The 20541-nt window shown below is 42.0% G+C and overlaps 1 protein-coding gene across 1 annotated transcript in view; it reads right to left on the reverse strand.

Annotated features, from left to right (window-relative positions):
- LOC118117261 (vertebrate ancient opsin) overlaps positions 1-19037 on the reverse strand; it is a 53984-nt gene extending 34947 nt beyond the window's left edge. The window contains exons 1-2 of the mRNA XM_035169357.2: positions 18394-19037; positions 10979-11307 (exon numbers count right to left, since the gene is read on the reverse strand). Of these exons, the coding sequence (XP_035025248.1) occupies positions 10979-11307; positions 18394-18775 (711 nt within the window). The 5' untranslated portion in view covers positions 18776-19037. The remainder of the gene's footprint in view (positions 1-10978; positions 11308-18393) is intronic.
- Between the last annotated feature and the right edge of the window lie 1504 nt (positions 19038-20541).

Below are 20541 nucleotides of genomic sequence, written 5' to 3' on the forward strand. Positions count from 1 at the left end.
TGTGTGCTTCAATGCACTTGATTGAAATACTGGATAGTCAAACGTTTTGTATGTTAATCTCTTCATCGTGTTTAAGGAGTCAAACTCAAACCACATAAGGAAAGTGGGAAACATCTCAGACACCACACTGAAGGTAAAATAGCCAAAAATGTATATTGCCATTGAATCCAAGCAAACAATGTCATATATTAGGTGATCCCTCATTTGGAAACTTTTCCTCAGCCTACTCGAGCTGATTGATTGTTGAGCCCTATTAGACACATTGTGATCTGTTAATATGAGCTATACAAATACAAGTTGATTGATTTATTGATTGACCTATTTATTTAGTACCTTTTATCAGGTCAAATTTTTCATTTGCCCAGCAAGTAAAGTCTTTTGGTGTCATCCAAGTGTCAGCAAGCCCCGACATTCATATTCGACTCGAAACGAGGTCGTTAACATCGTGTTTTAAGCCTTAACCATCGTGTTTTAAGCCATAAACATCGTGTTTTAAGCCATAAACATCGTGTTTTAAGCCCCCGTCTGAAGAAGGAGTCCCCATTGACTTCAATTGTATTGGATTCTGTTCTAACAAAGTTTAACCCGGAGACTCCAGAAGTGTTTTGTGGACTCAAACACTTCACCCACCCCTCCAACCGCATAGTGGTGAGTAGATAATGAGGGAATTTTCATTTTTGACTTTCAGTGCACTGAAGCACACACTGATCTGCATCCCACTGGCTTAATTGCAAAGGCTGAGATTGCTTTCTAAAAATAAGAAACATTAATACTCAACGACATCCAAAACATTGTGTTTTCCACTACTTTGTGTTTTACATCCTCCCTGTAAAAAGTCATTAAAAATAAAGCTCTACAAACAATATTCAGTTTGCAAACTTGGCTCATTAGATAAGCTGAACAGTTTAGTTTTTTTTACGATCCACTCTTGGTTAAACTCTGCTTTGGATTTCCTTCCAAAAACTGTGAGGTGGAAAAATAGTATTAAACCTGCTCTTCTGTCACCATTAAGGACTTTTCACACCTGAAAGTTTTTGTCTTTTTTCATTGTTTTCAACTGAGCAGGTTAGTTTTGGTTTTACGTTGCAATTTAGAAAACTAAAGAATAATCATCTTAATGACCAACTAAGGATGAGTCTATTTATAGCCTGATTGATATTGATGATCACTCCGGCAGGTAATAGTCTTTGTTTGAATGGAAAGAAGGAATGAAGCAGTTCATTTTGTTAATTTAATTACTGCTGTAATATCATTATCCACAAAGGTTTTCTTTGCACCAAAGCCTACACATTTAAATAAAGGTGATTATTCTTTTCGAACTAAGCTAAACACATGAACATTATTTAAAACAAAGACAACATTTGCTTGTTTTTATAATCCACAACTTATTGTTATCAGATGTTACCAAATGCTTCATTGTTGTGTGATGGCACATATCGGGCTGGTTTCTGGAGACGTGATGAGGGGTGGAGATGGGATGGAAGTGATAATGACAACCGAGACAACCAAGGTGAAGAAGATGGATGATAATGGCACAGTGAAAGGGAAGGAATATGGGACGAGGGCACACAGAGAGCTGGGAGATGGAGAAAGTGTTTTGAAAAGAGTGTAAGAGCGGGTGAGAAAGCAGGGACTGAAGCTGTCACTGTCGAAAATGAGATGAGCCGTTGTGCCAGTTGTGTGCATAATACGTGTGTGTTTCCAACAAGACAATAAACAAGGACACGGTGCACTTGTAGCCTGACAAACAAAAAGAACATGAACTTAACACTGCAGGCAATCTAACCAAGAACTACTTTGTGTTTTAAGCTGGCAGCTTATTCTTCAGCGCCGCAATCGTGCCCTTCAGCATCTTGCCATTCGCCATCTCATTTTACATACTTTGTTTTTGTGGTAAGGAACATTAGGGTCCTTAATAGAAACAAAGAATTAAGCACAGAGATGCATTTTAACAGGAGCACTTTTGGCCACTTGTAGATTGTGAGCAGAAAGTTGGTGTAATATTTGACTGAATACTGTCACTAAAGTTTTGATAAGCCTATCGCAGGACTTTGTCCCGGGAGTGCAGTACGACTAACAAGTAAGAAAGAAAAACAAAGTATACGTCCAAGTGTACATTCGTTGTTACTTAAACTAATGTACCTTCGCTTTTTTGTAAATTTGCATTTATTTGTTATTCGTGTTTGTTGGCAAGTGAATGATGATTTCCCTGCATGTGTTTCACAATATTTCATTGTGTGTATCCTGAGAACTAAAGGCAATGTGCGTGCAGAATAGAAACAAAATGTTATTCCCCATGGACAACACTTAGTCTTAAGTGTAATGTTGGGTTAGGACCAAACAGGACGAGAATTTATCCTGTGGTGCAAATACTTACTAAGTCACTGCAAAGACATGAGTAACTATGAATCTGCGATGGATGAGGCAGACGTGCATTCCAGTTCACGCAAGTTGAAAATATTTCAACTTGAGCAAAGACTTGTGTCGTGAAAGCTCATCAGCTTAGAGATTTTCCTGACGAACCCCGGATCAGAAATGGAGGACAACCTTACTTGCACTCCGAGGGAACCCAAAGCTTTACGAAGCAAATTCTGCACAGACACGACAAAAATGTACGGGACTTGAAGAAAAGTCAGTAAAACAGAAGGATTACCAAGTAGACAATGTGTACTTAATTCCAACTATCAGTTGTACTTAGATGCTAATCGTAATGATGCTAAATGGTAATGATAAGTGAGTCCTAGCATTAGCTGCCTTCCTTTGAAAGGCCATTTATTTTCACATGCTACCCCATGGCCACCGACGTTTTTTCCCGTATTTTTCACTGTTTTACTTTTAGTCCTTCTCGGACTTTTCATCACCTTTACGTAATCTGCTGATTATCCTGTATGTTCATCAAATGTTTTGAAAGAAATTTATTTTCCCTAGAGTTCAAGGTGTTTTGTCTAAAAACGAATTAAATACGGTGCATAATGGTAAACAATGATGAAAAAAATTAACAGAAAATCATCCCATTTAAAAAGCTGGAACTAAAGAATGTTTTGCAAGGTTGCTTGTATTATGTTGTAAACATGTGAAAAATGCTGGTTGCGTCAGAGCCACTTGAGAGTGGACAAGTGGACAAGTGAAACATAATAGGAGCTCACAAAATTAGCAAGTGGCCAGAGGTGGGAAGAGAAAATCTTCTTGTGGCCATTGAAATTATTACATTTGCGAGGTCACTTCATGTAATGTGGGAAAGAGCAAAATTAGGTTGTTTGGTTCAGTGCATAACGAGGTTAACATTTCAGGTTAACATTAATATAGCAGGGCTTCAATCGGTCACTCTCATTTCTCCCCTTTCATCTCTTTACCTCCCTCACTTCCTCCTCCCTCCCTCCCTCTCCCTCCCTCCCTCTCTCCCTCTCTCCCTCTCTACCTCTCGGCCACAAAGTATGCTGGAGAAATATCGTGGCACTTGAGAGCACTGCTCGATCTCCACAGGGACACACGAGCCACGTAATGAATTCAGACCAAGAGTGAGGTTGTTGAGACAAAGGGAGGAGCTGCTGGTTGTCTAACCAAAGACTCCATCTGTCTGTGTGCGTGCGTGTGCATATTTTATCCTCTTTGTTTTGGTTTTCAAGTGTCGTGGACAATGTCTCTCGGTTGAGGCATCAATTTGTCTTCTCTTGTTGTTTAGATGACATCTATGTTGCTAATAGAAACTGAAGGACAGATCTATTGGGTTTGGATCAGGACACATACTGTAGTGGCTTTGATGAACTTGGTTGGGTTAATAAATTTGAATCATCTGAGCCGGAGCTCATCCCTTCAACCATGAAGCTGTGTCTATACTATCCTCCAGGTAGAGAGGAATTAAGTTGTTGTTCCCCACATCCAAATCTGTGTCTGATTTTGATCTTGTAATATTACAGCAGACACCAAATGATGTGAAATGATATGTATCACGGAGCAAAACTTCCTATGTGGTTTTCTTTTTGTTTTTATCAAGGTTTAAATAATGGGCCCTATTCTCATGCACGTGCAAAGCTCATGATTTCCCTTTGCTATGAAGAACTGCTGTTGTGTCCCATGATATGTTTACCTCATCTTTACCCTTTTAGTTATTTTGGTGACTTGAACCACATCAGAGTGGGAAGAATGGTACGCTACATTTTCAGTTTTAAAGGATAAAGGTAATTTGCATCATCTGCCAGTTGAGTGGCCCACAGTACAGAGTGGATCCATGTGGAGCGGTTTCTGTCACTTTGAACAGTGATGTTGGATCAGCGATGTTTCGATCCTTTGAGGAATAAGTTATGTGAAGATGTGACTTCGCACTTTGATGTGCAGCAGAGCAGTTTGTAATAGAATGCATGTAGGTGCGTATTTGTCTCAATTTATATTCGAGCCCCATGTCTTAGTGGAGTCTGGTACTGCATACAGAACATGAACATGTATACATGGACGCAGGGTTGTCATGATACCAAAATTTGAGTCCTCAATATGATTCCATACTCTATACCACGATAAACTATGTTATATTGAGTGCTATTGTTCATGCAATAATTTTCTTTAAAGCAATACAAATGTATTTAAATAACTAAGTGATTAATACAAAGAATTGATCACACAAAAAAACGTGGCCAGTATGAAAAGGAAGAGCGTATTGATAATAATGCTTTGTACTATTGGCTGGAGAAAACAAGCATTGTGAGGGTGTCACGTTCGACTCTGTTAATCAGATGAATTAATCATCAGATTAATCCATAATGAAAATAATCACTGATGCAGTCCACCTCAACAACCCTTTTAATGCCTGACTAATGTTAGTTTGATGATATGATAGTAAAACTGTCAAGGAGGCATTTTTCTTGTAATGCTTTACATACATTTTCCTGACTATGCATGAGGTGTTGTATTAACATTTACTTCTAAACATAGTATTGTTACAGTGTGGTAGATCTATTGGTCCTTCTTCTGCCTCCCTCCTGATTCTGAGAATAAAATATATCGGCTTCTGTACTTTTAATCCTATCAAAAGTGAAGTTAACGGATTGTATCATTTCCAACATGTGGTGTTTAAACGTTGATACTTTTGACAACCCTACATAAAAGCACGTTTTGTGATTTTTTCAAATTGAGTTAAATGCTAACCACTAAAACAAACTGCACAAATCAGTACTGCAGATTCTGCTCTTGCCCTGGTAACAAAATGTCAGAGTCCTGGTGCAGAAAGCTCCACAGTTCAAAGGGACGGTGAAAGAAGACAAAGAACATCGACAACTGCACCACAACATGTTCAGTACCGTCAAGTCACCATGCTCTGCAGAGGGTTAGATAATGTAACATATTGTGAACCAGCAGACAACACAACTGTCGTTTTCCACTGTTAATTAACCAGACACTGTGTAGCACCAGCAGCCTACACAAGGTTTGCTGTTGTTGTGACTGCTTGGGATAAAAATAGTATGCCATCAGTCACAGTTGGTGAGCCCAGTTTGTATTATTTGTTGAAGTACCCACAATGTGTCCGACAGTGTCCATGTCTGACACCAGGAATATTTTTGGACAAAGGTTCTTTGTCTAATTTACAAATGCTTAAAATCAGCATGTGCAACATTAAAGCTGCAACATCCAGTTGAAAATAAAGTCAAGACAGAGCCTTGGACTTTGTAAATATTTAAAGCAGTTGCAGTATCAGGTACATTAGATTCATGTGTGGATGTTTTGGTTTGTTCTTGTTTCTGTGACTTGCAGACGGCTTCGGTATATTTCTGTGGCGTTTGGATTAATGTGTGATGTTTTAGGGTCAAAGAGCCCAGCGGCTACAGGCAGAGAAAGAGGGAAAGAAACTAGTTTATTTAAGGCAGAAGGGAGCGTTGCATCCACACAGTAATAGATTGTGCAAACTGAATATATAGGAAGCGTATGCATCTTTTGATTCCATTGTATGGTCTTATATTGCCTATTCTTTATGCAAATTACGTGAACTGACAAATAGAAAGGCAGGCATCTTTGAATTGTGTTTAATTCAGTTTCTGTTGAGATCTCCTAAAACACAATTTACAGCAGTTGTTTTCCTGACTGCAACTATGTATTAAACTTAACGATGTATTGTGAGTATAAGTGGTTAAATTAATGTAGTGGTAAATGGACTGTAATTATATTTATATATTATATACATTCTAGTCTTAATGAGAGAGCAAGAAAACCTCAACAACCTCTCTTAACAACCTCTTAAAGCGTTTTACAGTACAAGCCACATTCACACACAGCGCTGTACTATACACAATGCTTTTTCTATCAAACACCAGCACAGCCACTGGGGGGTTCAGAGCCCGGCCATGGACACTTTGGCATGTGGAGCCTGGGATTGAACCACGGACCTTCTGATGACAACCCACTCTATCTCCTGATCCACAGCCACTCATGAATTTCCTTGTTCAAGACATTTTACAGCACTTATTAAAAACCATGGACGCTGTTGTTATTGGTAATGATTTACTTATGTGCTATTTTTGCAGACTAAATTAATGGATGTTTTTTTCTAATACCAGGTCCCAGACGGATTCTGGGTAAAGTCTATACAGTTTGAATTATGTTGGCATGTTGAAAGGAGGTACAGGCTCATTTTAAGTAACTCATACACATACATCTGTATGAGAACGATATCTTGACAGACTTCAAGTGATTTGCTGTTAAAGCCTTCTCTGAGAGCGAGCAATAAAAAGAGACGGTAACATTGACAGACACTACGAAGCATGCACAAGCGAGCATAGACGATGGGTTTCTGTCCATTTCCTGTCCATGATTAAACTGAAAAAGGAGGCTAATCTTCACCTCATGGAGACAGTTTTGAGCTGAAGTAGGCCAACAAATTTCATCGAAAGCCGTGTCTAAATACTCAACTTCACTCCTCTGCCTCTGATATTTGGTTTCACTATGAGATGGGATCAGGCAAATGCACACCGCCTCGGATCAAACCCCCGCGTGGACTGCTCCACTGAGCGTCACATTATTAGATAGGGGAGCCGACTCTTTTAACCTTTAGTCGACAAGTTGCTGACATACTTTTATCTTTTCCAGCCGTTGATTTCCAACGTGACCTGACTTTACTAATGAACAATAGCAAGTACTCACCATCAGCGGGAGAGGAACAACCCTGAGCAGCACAGCGAGCCATTAGATAAAGCAAATGAAGAATGCTCATGTTATCCTGCAAAAAGAGCAACCAAAGGACAAGAAGAGGGACAAAGAAGCTGAAGCCGACGTATAATAGATAAATCAGAGCGTTTGGAAGGAAGAGAATGAGAAGCAGGGAAAGACAAAAGAGAGAAAACACTGAGACACTATTACTTTCCCTCGTTTCACCCTATATCATGTACAAAGAACTGTGTGTGTTTTCTGATGAGGCAGGACAGCAAATAGATACAGTGTGAAAAGGGGCAAAATAAAAAGAACAAAGTGAAAGAAACTGATGCCAAACCACAGATGGAGAGGAAGAAAACCGTGCACAACAACACGGGAAAGAAAGGAGACCGGCATTGTTCTATTAGATTAGTTGTTACCTATCTTTGCTCACAGTTGTGTCTGTGTCACACACCAAGCCGCTGAGGGAAGACGGAGCACATGCAAACACACACACACACACACACACACACACACACACACACACACACACACACACACACACACACACACAGATGCACACACATATGTTTGTACAGCTATCTTAGTGAGGACACTCATTGGCATAATGCATTCCCTGGCCCCCAACCCTAACCCTAACCATCCTAACTAAATGCCTAACCCTTAACCCTCAACCTAACCTAAAGGTTAACCGTAACCCTAAAACCAACTCTTAACCCCCAAACAGTCCATTAAAGGGGGGGTCACAAAGTGAGGACCTGCCAAAAGGTCCTCACTTTGTGACCTCACTCCGTAGGTTGTAGACTCAAACTGGCCCTCACAAAGATAGCTGAACAAGAGCGCGCACACACACACACACACCACACACACACTATCATCTGTCTGAGAGGACATGATGCTCGCAGTCTGTATTACTGGAATGGTCACTCTGGGAACTGTTTTTGCAAACTTCACAACTGTGTGTGTGTGTGTGTGTGTGTGTGTGTGTGTGTGTGTGTGAGAGAGGTTTGTGTGTGATGACTAAGTTCCCTGGAGAGAGTGCACACTACCTCCCACACTGTCTCCCCTCATATTCTCTCAGTCACTGTGGGGCAGTGTGCGTAATACTGCACATGCAGCCGGATGTTGCAAACTAGGCTCATCTCCTACTCACAGGGTTTATATTCTCCTCCACTGTCCTGCTCACCTTCCAAATTCACCTTGTCTTTACTTATGTATCCTCACTGTTGGGGGTAATTATTTTCTGTAGTGTCAGCTATAGGGTTGGGAAATGCAAAGGGACATACACTCAGGGGCTTTGTTTTTAGGATCCTGTGTGCAGTCTGTTTGGGTTTAAATAAATGAGGTTACCCATAAAGTTTACATCGTTCAAATTATAAGCACCATAAAAAATATATTTAAGGAAGAACAGCTGAACTTAAAGATTCAAGTCATCCTACATTTGTCACCTCATCCAGCATCAGGGATAGATGTGGTCAGAAATGTGCCCGGTGGCACCTGTAATCTCACCCACTAGTGGCGCCACAGGGTTCGAGAAAACACCAGTCCAAGGTGACGGACAGACGACAACTGGAGGTCAGCAAAAACAAGATCTTCAAGCAGTGTTAAGTTACTCTTTAAAGGTTCAGTGTGTAGAATTTAGTGACATCTAGTGCTGGAGTTGCATGCTGCAGCTGAATACCCCTCCCCTCACGCTTCCCTTCCAAACATGAAAGAGAACCTGTGGTAGCCTTTAGTTCTCCTTAAAACTCAATAGGTGTTTAGTTTGTCTAGTCCGGGCTACTTTAAAAAACATGGCGGCCTCCGTAGAGATATATAACTGGACAAAGGTTCTGACCAGTCACAGCTAATTTCCTCTAACTCTGCTCCCATAATTACTGGCTGTGACTCTTTCTGGATTTGAAGCCAGTGCATTTAACTGTTCTGTGCAATGTCCCATCAAAGACCCAGCGATTGACTTTATGGACTTGCAGTGACAGCACCCATGGTCATTTTAGTTGGATACAGCTAGAGTTAGGGGTACCTGTAATTACCTCTGCATTGTAATGGCTGTTTGGATGGATGGATTTCAAATGAAACCAAATAATTAAGCCCCAGAGTCACAGCTGCATGATACATCTTCATGAAACACCTGCAGGTTTTAGTTCACCGGTTCACAAATTTGTGAGAGAAGTAGAAGTAGAGTTTTTACTTGTTAAGTTTAGTTACTTCACAACAAAAACAGAGACTTTTCATGTTCATGATATTAAATCTTTGAGTTGTAATTCACTTTATAACACTTCTCTCATCAGCTTAAATCATATTAAAACATTTCATAAGCCAGTACACATTGCAACTGTCTCTGTCTCTACATTTCAGGAGTCAATATAAGGGTTCTGACAGTTTTTTTTATTTGGGTTATTTCATTTGCAGTAATATCCAGCATCTAGACTCGAGATGCTGGATATTACTCGATTATAGAGGCTTTGCTTGAATTATGTTCTATATCATTGTTGTTGCTTGTGTTCTTACTTTGATTTGTGTTGGTCTGCAGATAATGTGCAATATCGCCACAGTGAGATTCTCAACTTCTGCTGAATCAGTTACGATCACCATCCTGTGAGCTTGATATTTCATTGTATTGTATTAAGATATATTGGATGACTGTGTACTAACAAGTTTATTTATGCTTCCAGCAGATAAATCACTGCTTTTACATGTACTTAGTAGTTTCTGGCCCCCCGATGAATTTAAGTATAAGGGTGCTTTCACACCTACCTCGTTTGGTCCGGACCTTCTGTATTTTCAGTTTAGTCTGAACCAAAATAACAAGTGTGAAAGGTGCCTCGGACTATGGTGCGGATAAACTGATTCAAATTTAGTCCGACTGGATCAAACTGAACCATGGCTCTGATCATATGCAATGTGAAAATACTTATTTTGGATAGTTCGGCCTTTCGGGACCGATCGCATGAAGTTAAGGCAGCATTAAACAATTAAAGATGAAAACGTAGTGGAGGCAGCTTGTAGGGTTGCTTGAAGTCTTTACCTTTAACGATATAATGTTTGGATGACAAAGAGCGTCATTTTGCTGGTAGCAACAACATAATGATATTAGATTGGCAATGAAATTAACCAAGTGAAACCGTTCACTCATTTCCTTCATTGAAATGGAAAGACTACTTCTTTCTATTAGCAAATACAAATTAAACAAATACAGCCGAATTGAGAACTTGCTGACATCCGAAGCACAAGGGAAACCAGATCAAATGTAATAACGTAACAAAGACATGAACCTTGGTTCGTACCATGATCCAGACTTTCAGGTGTGAAAACGCACTAACATTTATTCTGGCTTTGTTTTGTTCTCCACCAACTTCTTAGAGAAAACGCAGTCTCTTTAGCTGCTCGCTGCTCCACAATACTCAGAAGCTTTCTGGTGTCAGTGTTTTTCAGGTTTTTATCCATATAAACCAATAATTTAGAGACATTTAAGATGGTGTTATTTCCACAGTACATGAACAGTGGCTCATAGTTCACACTGTGTGCACTTGTTCGAGGGTGGAAAATTGTTCCTGTCAAAATTCATCCATCTTTACTGCGGTAAAGTTTTAAAAAGTTTCCTTAATAACAAATATCTACAGTATATTCTTGGTCAATAGTTCTGACTGCTTAACTTGTCAGAATATATGTGAGCTGCTGCCAGCACTCGTTATTCTATCCCCTGAAGTATCAAGGTTTATGAGAAATGTGGTTTCAGTTTTGAAAATCCCAAAGACCCCAGATGCATCTAGTGTTGAGGGTAGACCCAGATTTCCTTGTGCAAACGCTGCGACTTCAGTGGAAGTCTTCCCCATTGACTTACTTGTCTGATGGTGCACAGCAGCTTCCCATAGCAGAAGACGATCACCAGGAAAGGTATGATGAGGCAGAATACAAACAGGCAGATGATGTAAGAGATGTTATTCGCTGTCTTGGCCTTCCAGTCAACAGAGCAGGTGGTCCCGGGACCTTCAGGGCCGTATTGGCTCCAACCTAAGAGCGGCGGCACGGTCCAGATGAGGGAGTAGACCCAGGACAGGGTGATGCCCAGAGAGATCTTCCGGTAGTTGGAGGAGTCCGCCTCGGTGGGGACCATCATGGTGCTGTAGCGCTCATAGGAGAGGATAGCCAGGGAGATGAGGGACACGATACCTACAGCAAAAAAGACAGGGGACACACATACCTAAGTTACAAGAATGGTAGATCCAGCATTTAACAGTTAATTGGGTACATAAGCAGAATATAACACTGTAGACATCGTACAGGTTTGTTCCCTCCTTTTTTTACCCTGGCTGCTGTACATCACATTTAATGAGGCCATCAAATACAGACTAAACACAGTCTGTCCAAATCTGTGCATCTACGATGAACATGCATATATATGTGATATAAAACCTCACAGCTCTCTCTGAAATCAAAAGTACAGCTAAAAATGAGCTTTGTGGTCTATGGTTTCAAAGAGAGTCCGGTTATAATTTCAAAGAATAATTGCCCCAGTGAAATGGGCGGAGTAATAAAACTATAGCAAATGTGGTTGTATCGCATTTCAGCTCACAAGCTTCCTGCAGCAGATCCATGCTGCTGTAAATCTCAAACAGCAGCACAACCTGTAGTGTCTCTGCTCAGTGAACACACGCACACACACACGCACACACACACACACACACACACACACACACACACCAACTTGATATCTCGATGTGTTACTGTTTCTGTGTATTTCAGAGGTAGAGCAGCAGGAGCCTGCAGCTCGGCGCTCACACTGACCCCTCAGCCTTTTGTTTAGAAGCTGATGTGATCCACAGGGCTGTCCTTCATGCTCATTGATTTTCAGTGGCAGTGAAGTGGAGCTAAACTGAGTGTTCCTTTAGGGAAGTGATCCAGCCCTTTATTTAAGGTGCCGAAGCCGCAAACACGCAACACAATCAATGAATAAAGGTAAAAATGAGGAGGGGAAAAAGTTAGAAAAATAAGGCAGTAGAACAAGTTCAAAAACTTTTAGCTCTGTGAATGTTTTTGTTTGCGTGCACATGCCTTGTGCACACACATCCACCACACTGCCCTGCCTGCAGAGTCTCTATTGTACAGTGTGTTGTCTGTTGCCCCCAGATATTGCAATCATGCTGCGTATTCTGCACAGTATGCTTAGCTCCGGGCTTTTTATTAGCTCTGTTACTGCAATATTACAAAGTAAACAAAGTTTTACAACAACCTACTTGTGTTTCTGTTTGATGTGGGTTTACTGACTCATAGCAACCGACCCCAAACAAGCACTGTCTCCCATCTGTTTTGACAAAGGGCTCTTTCATCCCAGCTCATCACTACTCTATCTCATCCAGCGTGTCATTTCACTCTTCTGTTTTCTCTGCATATTGAAAAGAAACAGCAGAAGAACTTTCTCTTCCTCACAACAGGTGGACTGGCTGATGTCCTCTTTGTGATAGTGTTAATAGCCGTCAACTAATTACATCTCGCTAGAGGTAGCCATTACTCCAGTATGTTTTGGAGCAAAAACTAAAAGTAACTAAAAGACTGCAACCCTTAGAAATTGTGATTATTTCAGATTCATAAGTGTCTTATTTCAGCTATTTATTTCATTTTCTTGTGGATGGTGGTGACTTTGCCAAGAGCTGCAGCCAACATTGTGTTGACAAGACAGAGGGCTATACTATGCCATCTGAGCACTGCTGCTTCTTCAGGGGAGACGGACTCTACAGTGACTCGCTAACTGAAAATGACCAGCCAGGCCGAGGCTAGCCAGTTAGCATGCTAACCTACTAGGAGCAAAACAGTGATAGAAATTGAATCAAAACAAGAATGAACATGGGTGTTACTTTCCTTCACTGGAGACAATTAATGGAATTACCAGCCTTTACCAAATGAACATCACGCTTCATTGGTGAAGACTTGAAACTAGCGATTAAGATCATAACCTCTTTATGAAAATGTGTACTGACATTATAAATCAAGCGAGTCATTTCCTCATAGACTTCAATATACAAGTTTCAGGCACTTACGTATTGTCTTAACTTTCTGAACATGGAGTCTACCTCCGTTTTGTATGTACTCTGTGGTCCACATCCAGCTTTGAATGAGGAGCCAAATCAATTCACACTTTCTCAGATTTGCTACAGCAGTTCTCCACCATGGCATACATGCAGGGGAATAAAACTTTAATATTGGCAGTCATCATGTTTCTGAAACCTTTGACAGCAGTCCCTTGGCCTCGGGCTCTTCGAATCTGCTGTAGTTGATTAGGATTTATCCCTTTCAGAAACTACATATTGCCGATCCCATCACATTCCCCTTGCTCTATTTTTTGGTTACAAAGTGTATGACTGACAAGGAAATCTTTATTTAAGCCCATGTAATGTCATCATGAAAGACACCCGCAGAACTCTGGATGTAACTTCATACCAAGTGAAATCACAAATCCCTCTTCATCCATCTACTCGTCTTCAGGCAGGATCAAAGGAAGCAGTTGAATCTAATATTCCAAAATGAAACATCTTATGATCTAATAATGTCTGAAATCAAGAAAAAGGAGCATCTTTGTTCGGTGTCTGTGCAGCTCCCTGACTTCCTCCGCCTTATGTGTCTGTTAGAAAGTATCTGGCTCAGCAGCACTCGTCTGATAAGGTATATCCAGGAAAAGACGGTTTGAATGAAAAACACAGGCTCAAATAAAGCTTTGTTTGTCCGACAAATCTCATCGCCGTGTGTTTTTCCTCGGCCATCATGGGTGCAGGGGAAGTACTGTGATCCTGATGTGTTCCAAACAAAAGAAGTCTTTTATTTGGAAGAAAATGTCTTGCTAACATTAAAGATGATGGCTTTGGCTAGCAGGTAAAGAGATGATTGTTCCCATTAATGCACAACTCAAACCAGACATGTTTCCACAAAATATATTTTGGTCTCTGCTTTGAAAGACCTTTACTTTACTATTTATTACGCCTGCTCATTAGATGGCTCACTATCTTTGACCTTTATGGTGCAGCAGCGTTGTTCTGCTCTCTTTCTCCCTGCTGAGACTTTTTTTCTTACCATCGTACCAAATTAAAATCACTCTGGCCAGGTGCTGCTGGTGCCTGCGTGATGCACATGTATATGCATTTGCTCTCCCCCGGACATCGTCATCTATATCTGTGCTCGGTTGCGTGTGCAAGTGTGTGTGCATGCAGAAGGGCAATCTAACTTCAGTATGCAGCGAGTGGGCCCAGCAGTGCAAGGTTAATCCAGTGACTGTGTGCAGAGATCACTTGAGGCAGAAGGAGGCAGCCAGCAGTATGCGGGGACACGCAGACCTGGTGTCAAATAAAGGCAGAAAAATACATTCCCGCCTGTTCCCCCCCGAGAATAATGGAAGACAATAAAAGTTCAATGAGAGAGGGAGAGTGAGAGGAAAATGCTAAATAGCGGTCAGGGCAGGTGAAGCAGTTAAATGGGTGCGAGGAGGTTGATGGCAAAAAAAGAAAAGTGCAGGTTGTGAGTGTGTGGACATGTGTGCAATTTCCACAAATTGTCTTCGGTTTGGGCTTTTGGCTTGAAGGCAAAGCGGTTAATATTCTATTGTTCAGTCGTTCATAAATCTAAGATGTTATAGACCGAAAGGAGGACACTGTGAGCAAGAAGTAGAAATCAATGTGCAGAGGGAGTAGGAATACCATGTCCTATGCCAGGCTAACAGCATCTTTTGTCACTGACAGTCATGCCCTCTAATTTGAAGGAGCATCGATCATACAGAGAAGTTTTACAGAGATTTGGTGAATACTGTGTCAAAAGCAGCCCCCAGCCTTATTCATCTGAATTATAAATTTTCCTTTTCCTTTCTCTGACCCTGCTCCACTCTTTCTTGCACTCTGTTTTTATGAGCCTATTGAGGAATTACTCATCCATAACCAATGGGCGCTCTAATGATGTCTGTAAGCCATCTCTCGTTCTCACATGAACACACACACACACACACACACACACACACACACACACACACACACACACACACACACACACACACACACACACACACACACACACACACACACACACACACACACACGCTGTCTGTCTTCCTGCGATGTTGTAGCTGGTAGAAGCTAAAGTCCTGTCAGAGAGGTTTTAATAAATTGTCTCCTTGTGGATGTCACTGTTACACGACCTCAGACAGCGCCTAAGATCAGCATAAAACTCTAGTTATCTAGACGGTGGATACACTCAGTGTACATCCAGATACTGATAAACATGGGAGTCTCACTTTATTCTCTATGATCTGACTGAAATGAAGTAATCCTTTTTTGGATGCTGCCAACGTATCCTAGAGGAACTGAAAGAAGTGCTGAAGAGTCTGTTATCAATTTAAAAGTTTCACAAATTCCAGAGGCTGTTAAGGAAAGAAATTCAGTGAAGTTAAGTAAAACGTAGGGTGGGAAGTTTTTAAGCAGCAGATCAAGAAAGCGACACAGTGTCCTGGTGACAAAAGCCATGGATGGAAAAGCCTGCTGGATTCGTCTGCTGCATGAATCTTAATCACTGAACGTATGTGTGTGTAAATCTTTAGTTCCTTCCTCCGGTGCATGGATAGATTGAACAGCCAGGGGCTCGATGGGTCGCAGGTCCCCTGGGCTTTATCAAATAACACTTAAAGAGATACAATCGAAAAGAGACATGAAATGGCCACGAAGAAGGACGAAAAGACTAAGAGAGATGCAAAACTAGTAGATGTAACAGTACTGGAGAGATGCAAATCAGCCATAAAGAGGCACATAATGCACACAAGAGATGTAAAATTACTCCAAAGACACAAAATGAGTACAAATAGATGTAAAATGACTATAAAGAGACTACATCGAAAAACACAAAACATCTACAACTACATATGCATTTTTTGAATATTTCATTATCCAAAGGCTTCATGTTTGGCTTTAGTGTTGCTGTGATTGCGGGTGGTCACCAGCAGATGCTCCACATTGAAATGGAGCGCGCAGAAGTGAATGAGAGGGAACCTTTCCTGTAAGATTTATACTTTATAATTTATAATTTGTACTTTTCTATAAACTTCCTCAGGGAGAAGTTATCGGCCGCTGACTGCAGAGTTGTTCTGCGTCCAGCATCCAATCAGCCGTCAATGTTCAGCTGGAAATGGAGCTGGGAAGTCTGTTTTTGAAAAGCTGTAAATATTTAATCAGATGTTATTATTATGTTTAATCCTGTGAAAAATCATTCACTCTCGAGATATATATATATTTTTCCAGCAGTGACTGATGAACTTTAGGAAATCCTTTTTAGAGGAACCTGATCATGAAATCCAGTGGCTATGATTAAGTGATGGGGGGGGGTTGCAGGAAACAAAGCGGCAATGTAATAAAAACATGATCCATTATTAAAATCTGATTGAAGGACTGACCGTTGTCTGTCATAGTTTATACAAACAGAACCAGACGTGATGCAGTGAATTCTATATGAGATTAGTATAGATTGATTTTAGCCAAATTCAGTCAAGAAGGATGTTCAGTAGGAGCATGAAGGGCCCTAGAAACCAACTACTGTATTTCTAACCCTTCCATCTGTTGTTCAGCTTGAAATCATTAAGTGCAACATATCCTTTGACATGTGCACTTTGATTGGACAGCCAGAGAGAAGTAGGACACACAGCTCAAAAGAGTTGAGAGATTGGTGTTTTCAAAAGCCAATACCTCAGACATGCTCCTCTAAAGGTTGTGTGAGAGGCTTGAAAAGCTTTTAATGCAATTAGTGCGACTGAGGGTAAGAGGGCTTGTCCACTGAAGAACCTCAAATCAGGTCTCAGGCGGAGGACTTGTGACTTTGGTAGCATTTCTTATGTTTAATGCACAAATGAGTCAAATCTGGATCCAACAGATTTAATCACATTAGAAGTACTGACGGATACACATGCTCAGGTGGGAAATGATTTGAACACTGTTATGCTAGTTTTATACAAACTCCTTATGAATCACTTTATTATTGCCCCCCTGGCCTGTGCACGAGGCTTTTTTTGGCTCTTCCCCCAGCCTGGCCCCAACCCAGGTGAGTGAGTGCTTTATCCTCAGTCGCATCATTGCGCCCTATTTGCATCGATATCAGCAAAGGTAGACCTGCATCTGCTTTCTCGTCGCTAATTTCCCATGGGTGACATTATTCCGCAACAAATGCTGCTGATGCATCCGTCATAGCCTGCTCACGGGCCGAGACCGTGCATGTGCCCACAGCGCACGGACCTGCTCCACTTGCTTCAGGCGCAATCGCTCAACTATGTGGTAATGAGCGTTTCGCGGGCATTTAATAGGACTGCACGCTGTTTTATGTACACAGTTGCGTGCAGCGCCCAAATCACCGGCTTGACGATCGGGAGTGACATGTTTTCAGAGTCAGTAATGACATTTGAAATGACTAAGCATCTGCGAGCTGGGACGGCTGAGTCTCTGAACAACCACAGCACCCTGGTACCGGGAAGATGCAAAGCACATGCAGCTTTGGAAGTGATCCAACAGTCTGTCATGCAGCAGCCCCAGCCGGAGACTATAGGACCAGAGCCTCACCACGAACATCTCCACTACACTGATTTTTTTTTTTTTACAAACTCATTCATTGGGAAGAAACATGCGCATCTGGACGTGCACACATCTTCAGAGCCACGAGGACGTGCACCCGTCACGAGTCTATATGTGCCTGCAACAGTCTATCCCTGTTATCCTGCACCTCGCACAATATAACAGTTAATAAGAGGATCTGCACTTTCACCAAGACCCCCCCCCCCCCTCTCCGCTGTGCATGCAGGCTGCAGGATGGTCTCACCCAAAATTCCCAAAATACCACTGAGAGAGTCTGAGACAAAGAAACCCCGGGAAGTAAAATCAACTGACCATGTCGGTTTGATGTTTTGGAAAAGATAACCAATCATCATGGTATCATGATTCGATTCATCTGGGCTACACGGATTTTCAGCCTTTTCTATGAAAGTTGTGAGGACGCACCATGCGCACAACGACGGATCGTATAACAGCCAAATGTTTCCGTAATGTTTACAAATGCTCCATTTCAAACAATAAAGCTTAACTTCATTGAATGAAACAAGCGCAGTGCCGCGGGAAGGATCCACACAGAGGCTGCAGCGCACCATCTCTCACACCCGATACAGAAAACACAGTCTACAGATGTGCCACAGACACACAACCAAAAACGTCCGTGTGAACATTTCCTCACAAAATCCACATTTCTACTCACCAAAGAGAGAGTTGGCGAAGCCGTACCAGACGCATCCCCCTTCTCCTATGAGCCACCGTCCCTGTGTACTGGCCGCGAAGCTGAACGGAGTCCCCAGTACGCACACCAGCAGGTCGCTGATGGAAATGTTAATCAGGAGCAGGTTGATGGGCGAGCGCAGCATCTTGAAGCGGCAGAAGAGCACGAGCACCAGCAGGTTGTTCAGGAGTCCCAGAGTGCCGATGAAGCCCAGGCACACGGCCACGACCAAGTTCCCCGTCGGGGTGAGGGTGGTCCGGTACGAGCCGCCGCCCGGGTGCCCTTCCCCGGCTCCGGCGCACAGAGCGCTGTTGACCCCCGCGCAGCCGCCGCTCAGGCTCACGGTCACGTTGGACACGATCATCGCAGCCCGGTGTCAACGGCGGTGGCACACTGGGCCACGGTGCACTGAAGCGGCTAATATGTCTTTAGCATTTTCTTTCTTAGGTGTGTGTCGGGGGGAAGAAGAATAAAGATAAGCTGTCGTCCCAAGCGTGCAGCACTTGTTGCTTTTAACAGTTGACCAAGTAAAGCCAGAGGTAGATGTGTGGCGGTGAATAGTTAGTTTGCTGATGTCTAAACTTTGTGTCCCACTGCAGGGGGAGAGGGGGTGTTCTGAAGAATAAAACAAAGTTTGGTTAGGCTTTGCTCCACCATGTGGCAGCCAATAACGCACCCGCTCACACTTTCCAGACACGCTCCTGTTTCTCACACAGACACCTTCCCCGGCTCTCAGTCCGTATTTAAATCACCGAAGCCCGCTCTCCAGCAGATGACGCCTGGGCGGGGGGAGGAGGAGGAAGAGGAGGAGGAGGAGGAGGAGGTGGTGAGGGGTGCCTTAGTGAGAGACCAGCACGGAGATCCAGAGGCAGACCAATGAAACCACAATCATAATGCGTCTCAAAGGAACCGGGATATACAGCGTTGCAGAAGCTCAAGCTTGATTAACCAAGAAAAAAAAGTCCACCTTAAAGTTCGAACATGTCCTCTGTGTTTATCCGTGGGTCTGATCCAGAGCGTATCCAACTCTGACTCTGAGTCTGACCCTGAACTCTGATCGGAGTAGGTTCAATGAACTCTGAGTGTTTGGAATTAAACGCATGAGTTGCATCTTATTCACCAGAGCCAAAAAAGAGCCGTCCCACTTTATTCCATAATAACCTAATTTCAGGAAAACCGAGAGGAACGGGCTGACACCGCCTCATCTATAGCGCACACGGGCAGACTGAATAATATGACGGTGACAACTCAACAGCTCGGATCGACGTGTTGGGCATCAGCAGAGCGAACAGAAGCTGATTTAGTTCATTTACATGACCACACGAGTGATTTGTTTACATTTTGAGAGTGAGTGAGGTTTCTTCTCTATCCAATTCTTGATTTTTTACACTTTGAAGGTGGGTTTTCTTGATCATATTGACACGAAGTCCACTATACAAACTGCTCCAACATCCAATAAGGGAGTATTGATGCATGGCGCTGTCCGTGGTGCTGAACCCGGTCTCCCAGGAGCAGTGGCTGCTCCACTTAATTGTTTATTCTGGTCTGCCGTACATCTTAATTCACAGCTTTGAAATATATAGATATTTATTATTTATTGACACTTCAGGTCATAGGCTCTGGATGTTTATTTCTACAAATGCCTAAAAGGTTTAATTAAAAATGCTCACAGATCAAAATAGGATAGGTTAACAGGATAGGATATTAACAGATGAGTCGCAGCCTACACAACTTTTTTATATTTACCCAAATTAAGTATCATTTCAAGGATCTTCTGCTGAATTTTAAAGAGATGAGCTGCTGATTCACTGTCCAGATTTAGCCACGCCACATGCTGATTCACCCCCATGATAAAGATGAGATTTCCAGGCAGCTCAGTTTGTCCTTTTGGATGGGACAACATTGAAGATGTCACTTTGGAGACACTCTGTACCTCTTTGTTTATCAGAAATAAACTCCGAATGACACTGGGCAGATGTAAGTTGCTTTGTCCTCATATAGGAAATCAATTTATGTAGATGTCCATTGTCCAATGGCTTTTTTTCATTTTCTGGTTCAGTTGATTCCATCTGTGAATTGTTATCATAATTTTCTTCCCATCTGTCATCACTAGAAATATACACTCCAGGG

Source organism: Hippoglossus stenolepis, chromosome 11, assembly GCF_022539355.2.
Source record: "Hippoglossus stenolepis isolate QCI-W04-F060 chromosome 11, HSTE1.2, whole genome shotgun sequence".
Taxonomy (NCBI): domain Eukaryota; kingdom Metazoa; phylum Chordata; class Actinopteri; order Pleuronectiformes; family Pleuronectidae; genus Hippoglossus; species Hippoglossus stenolepis.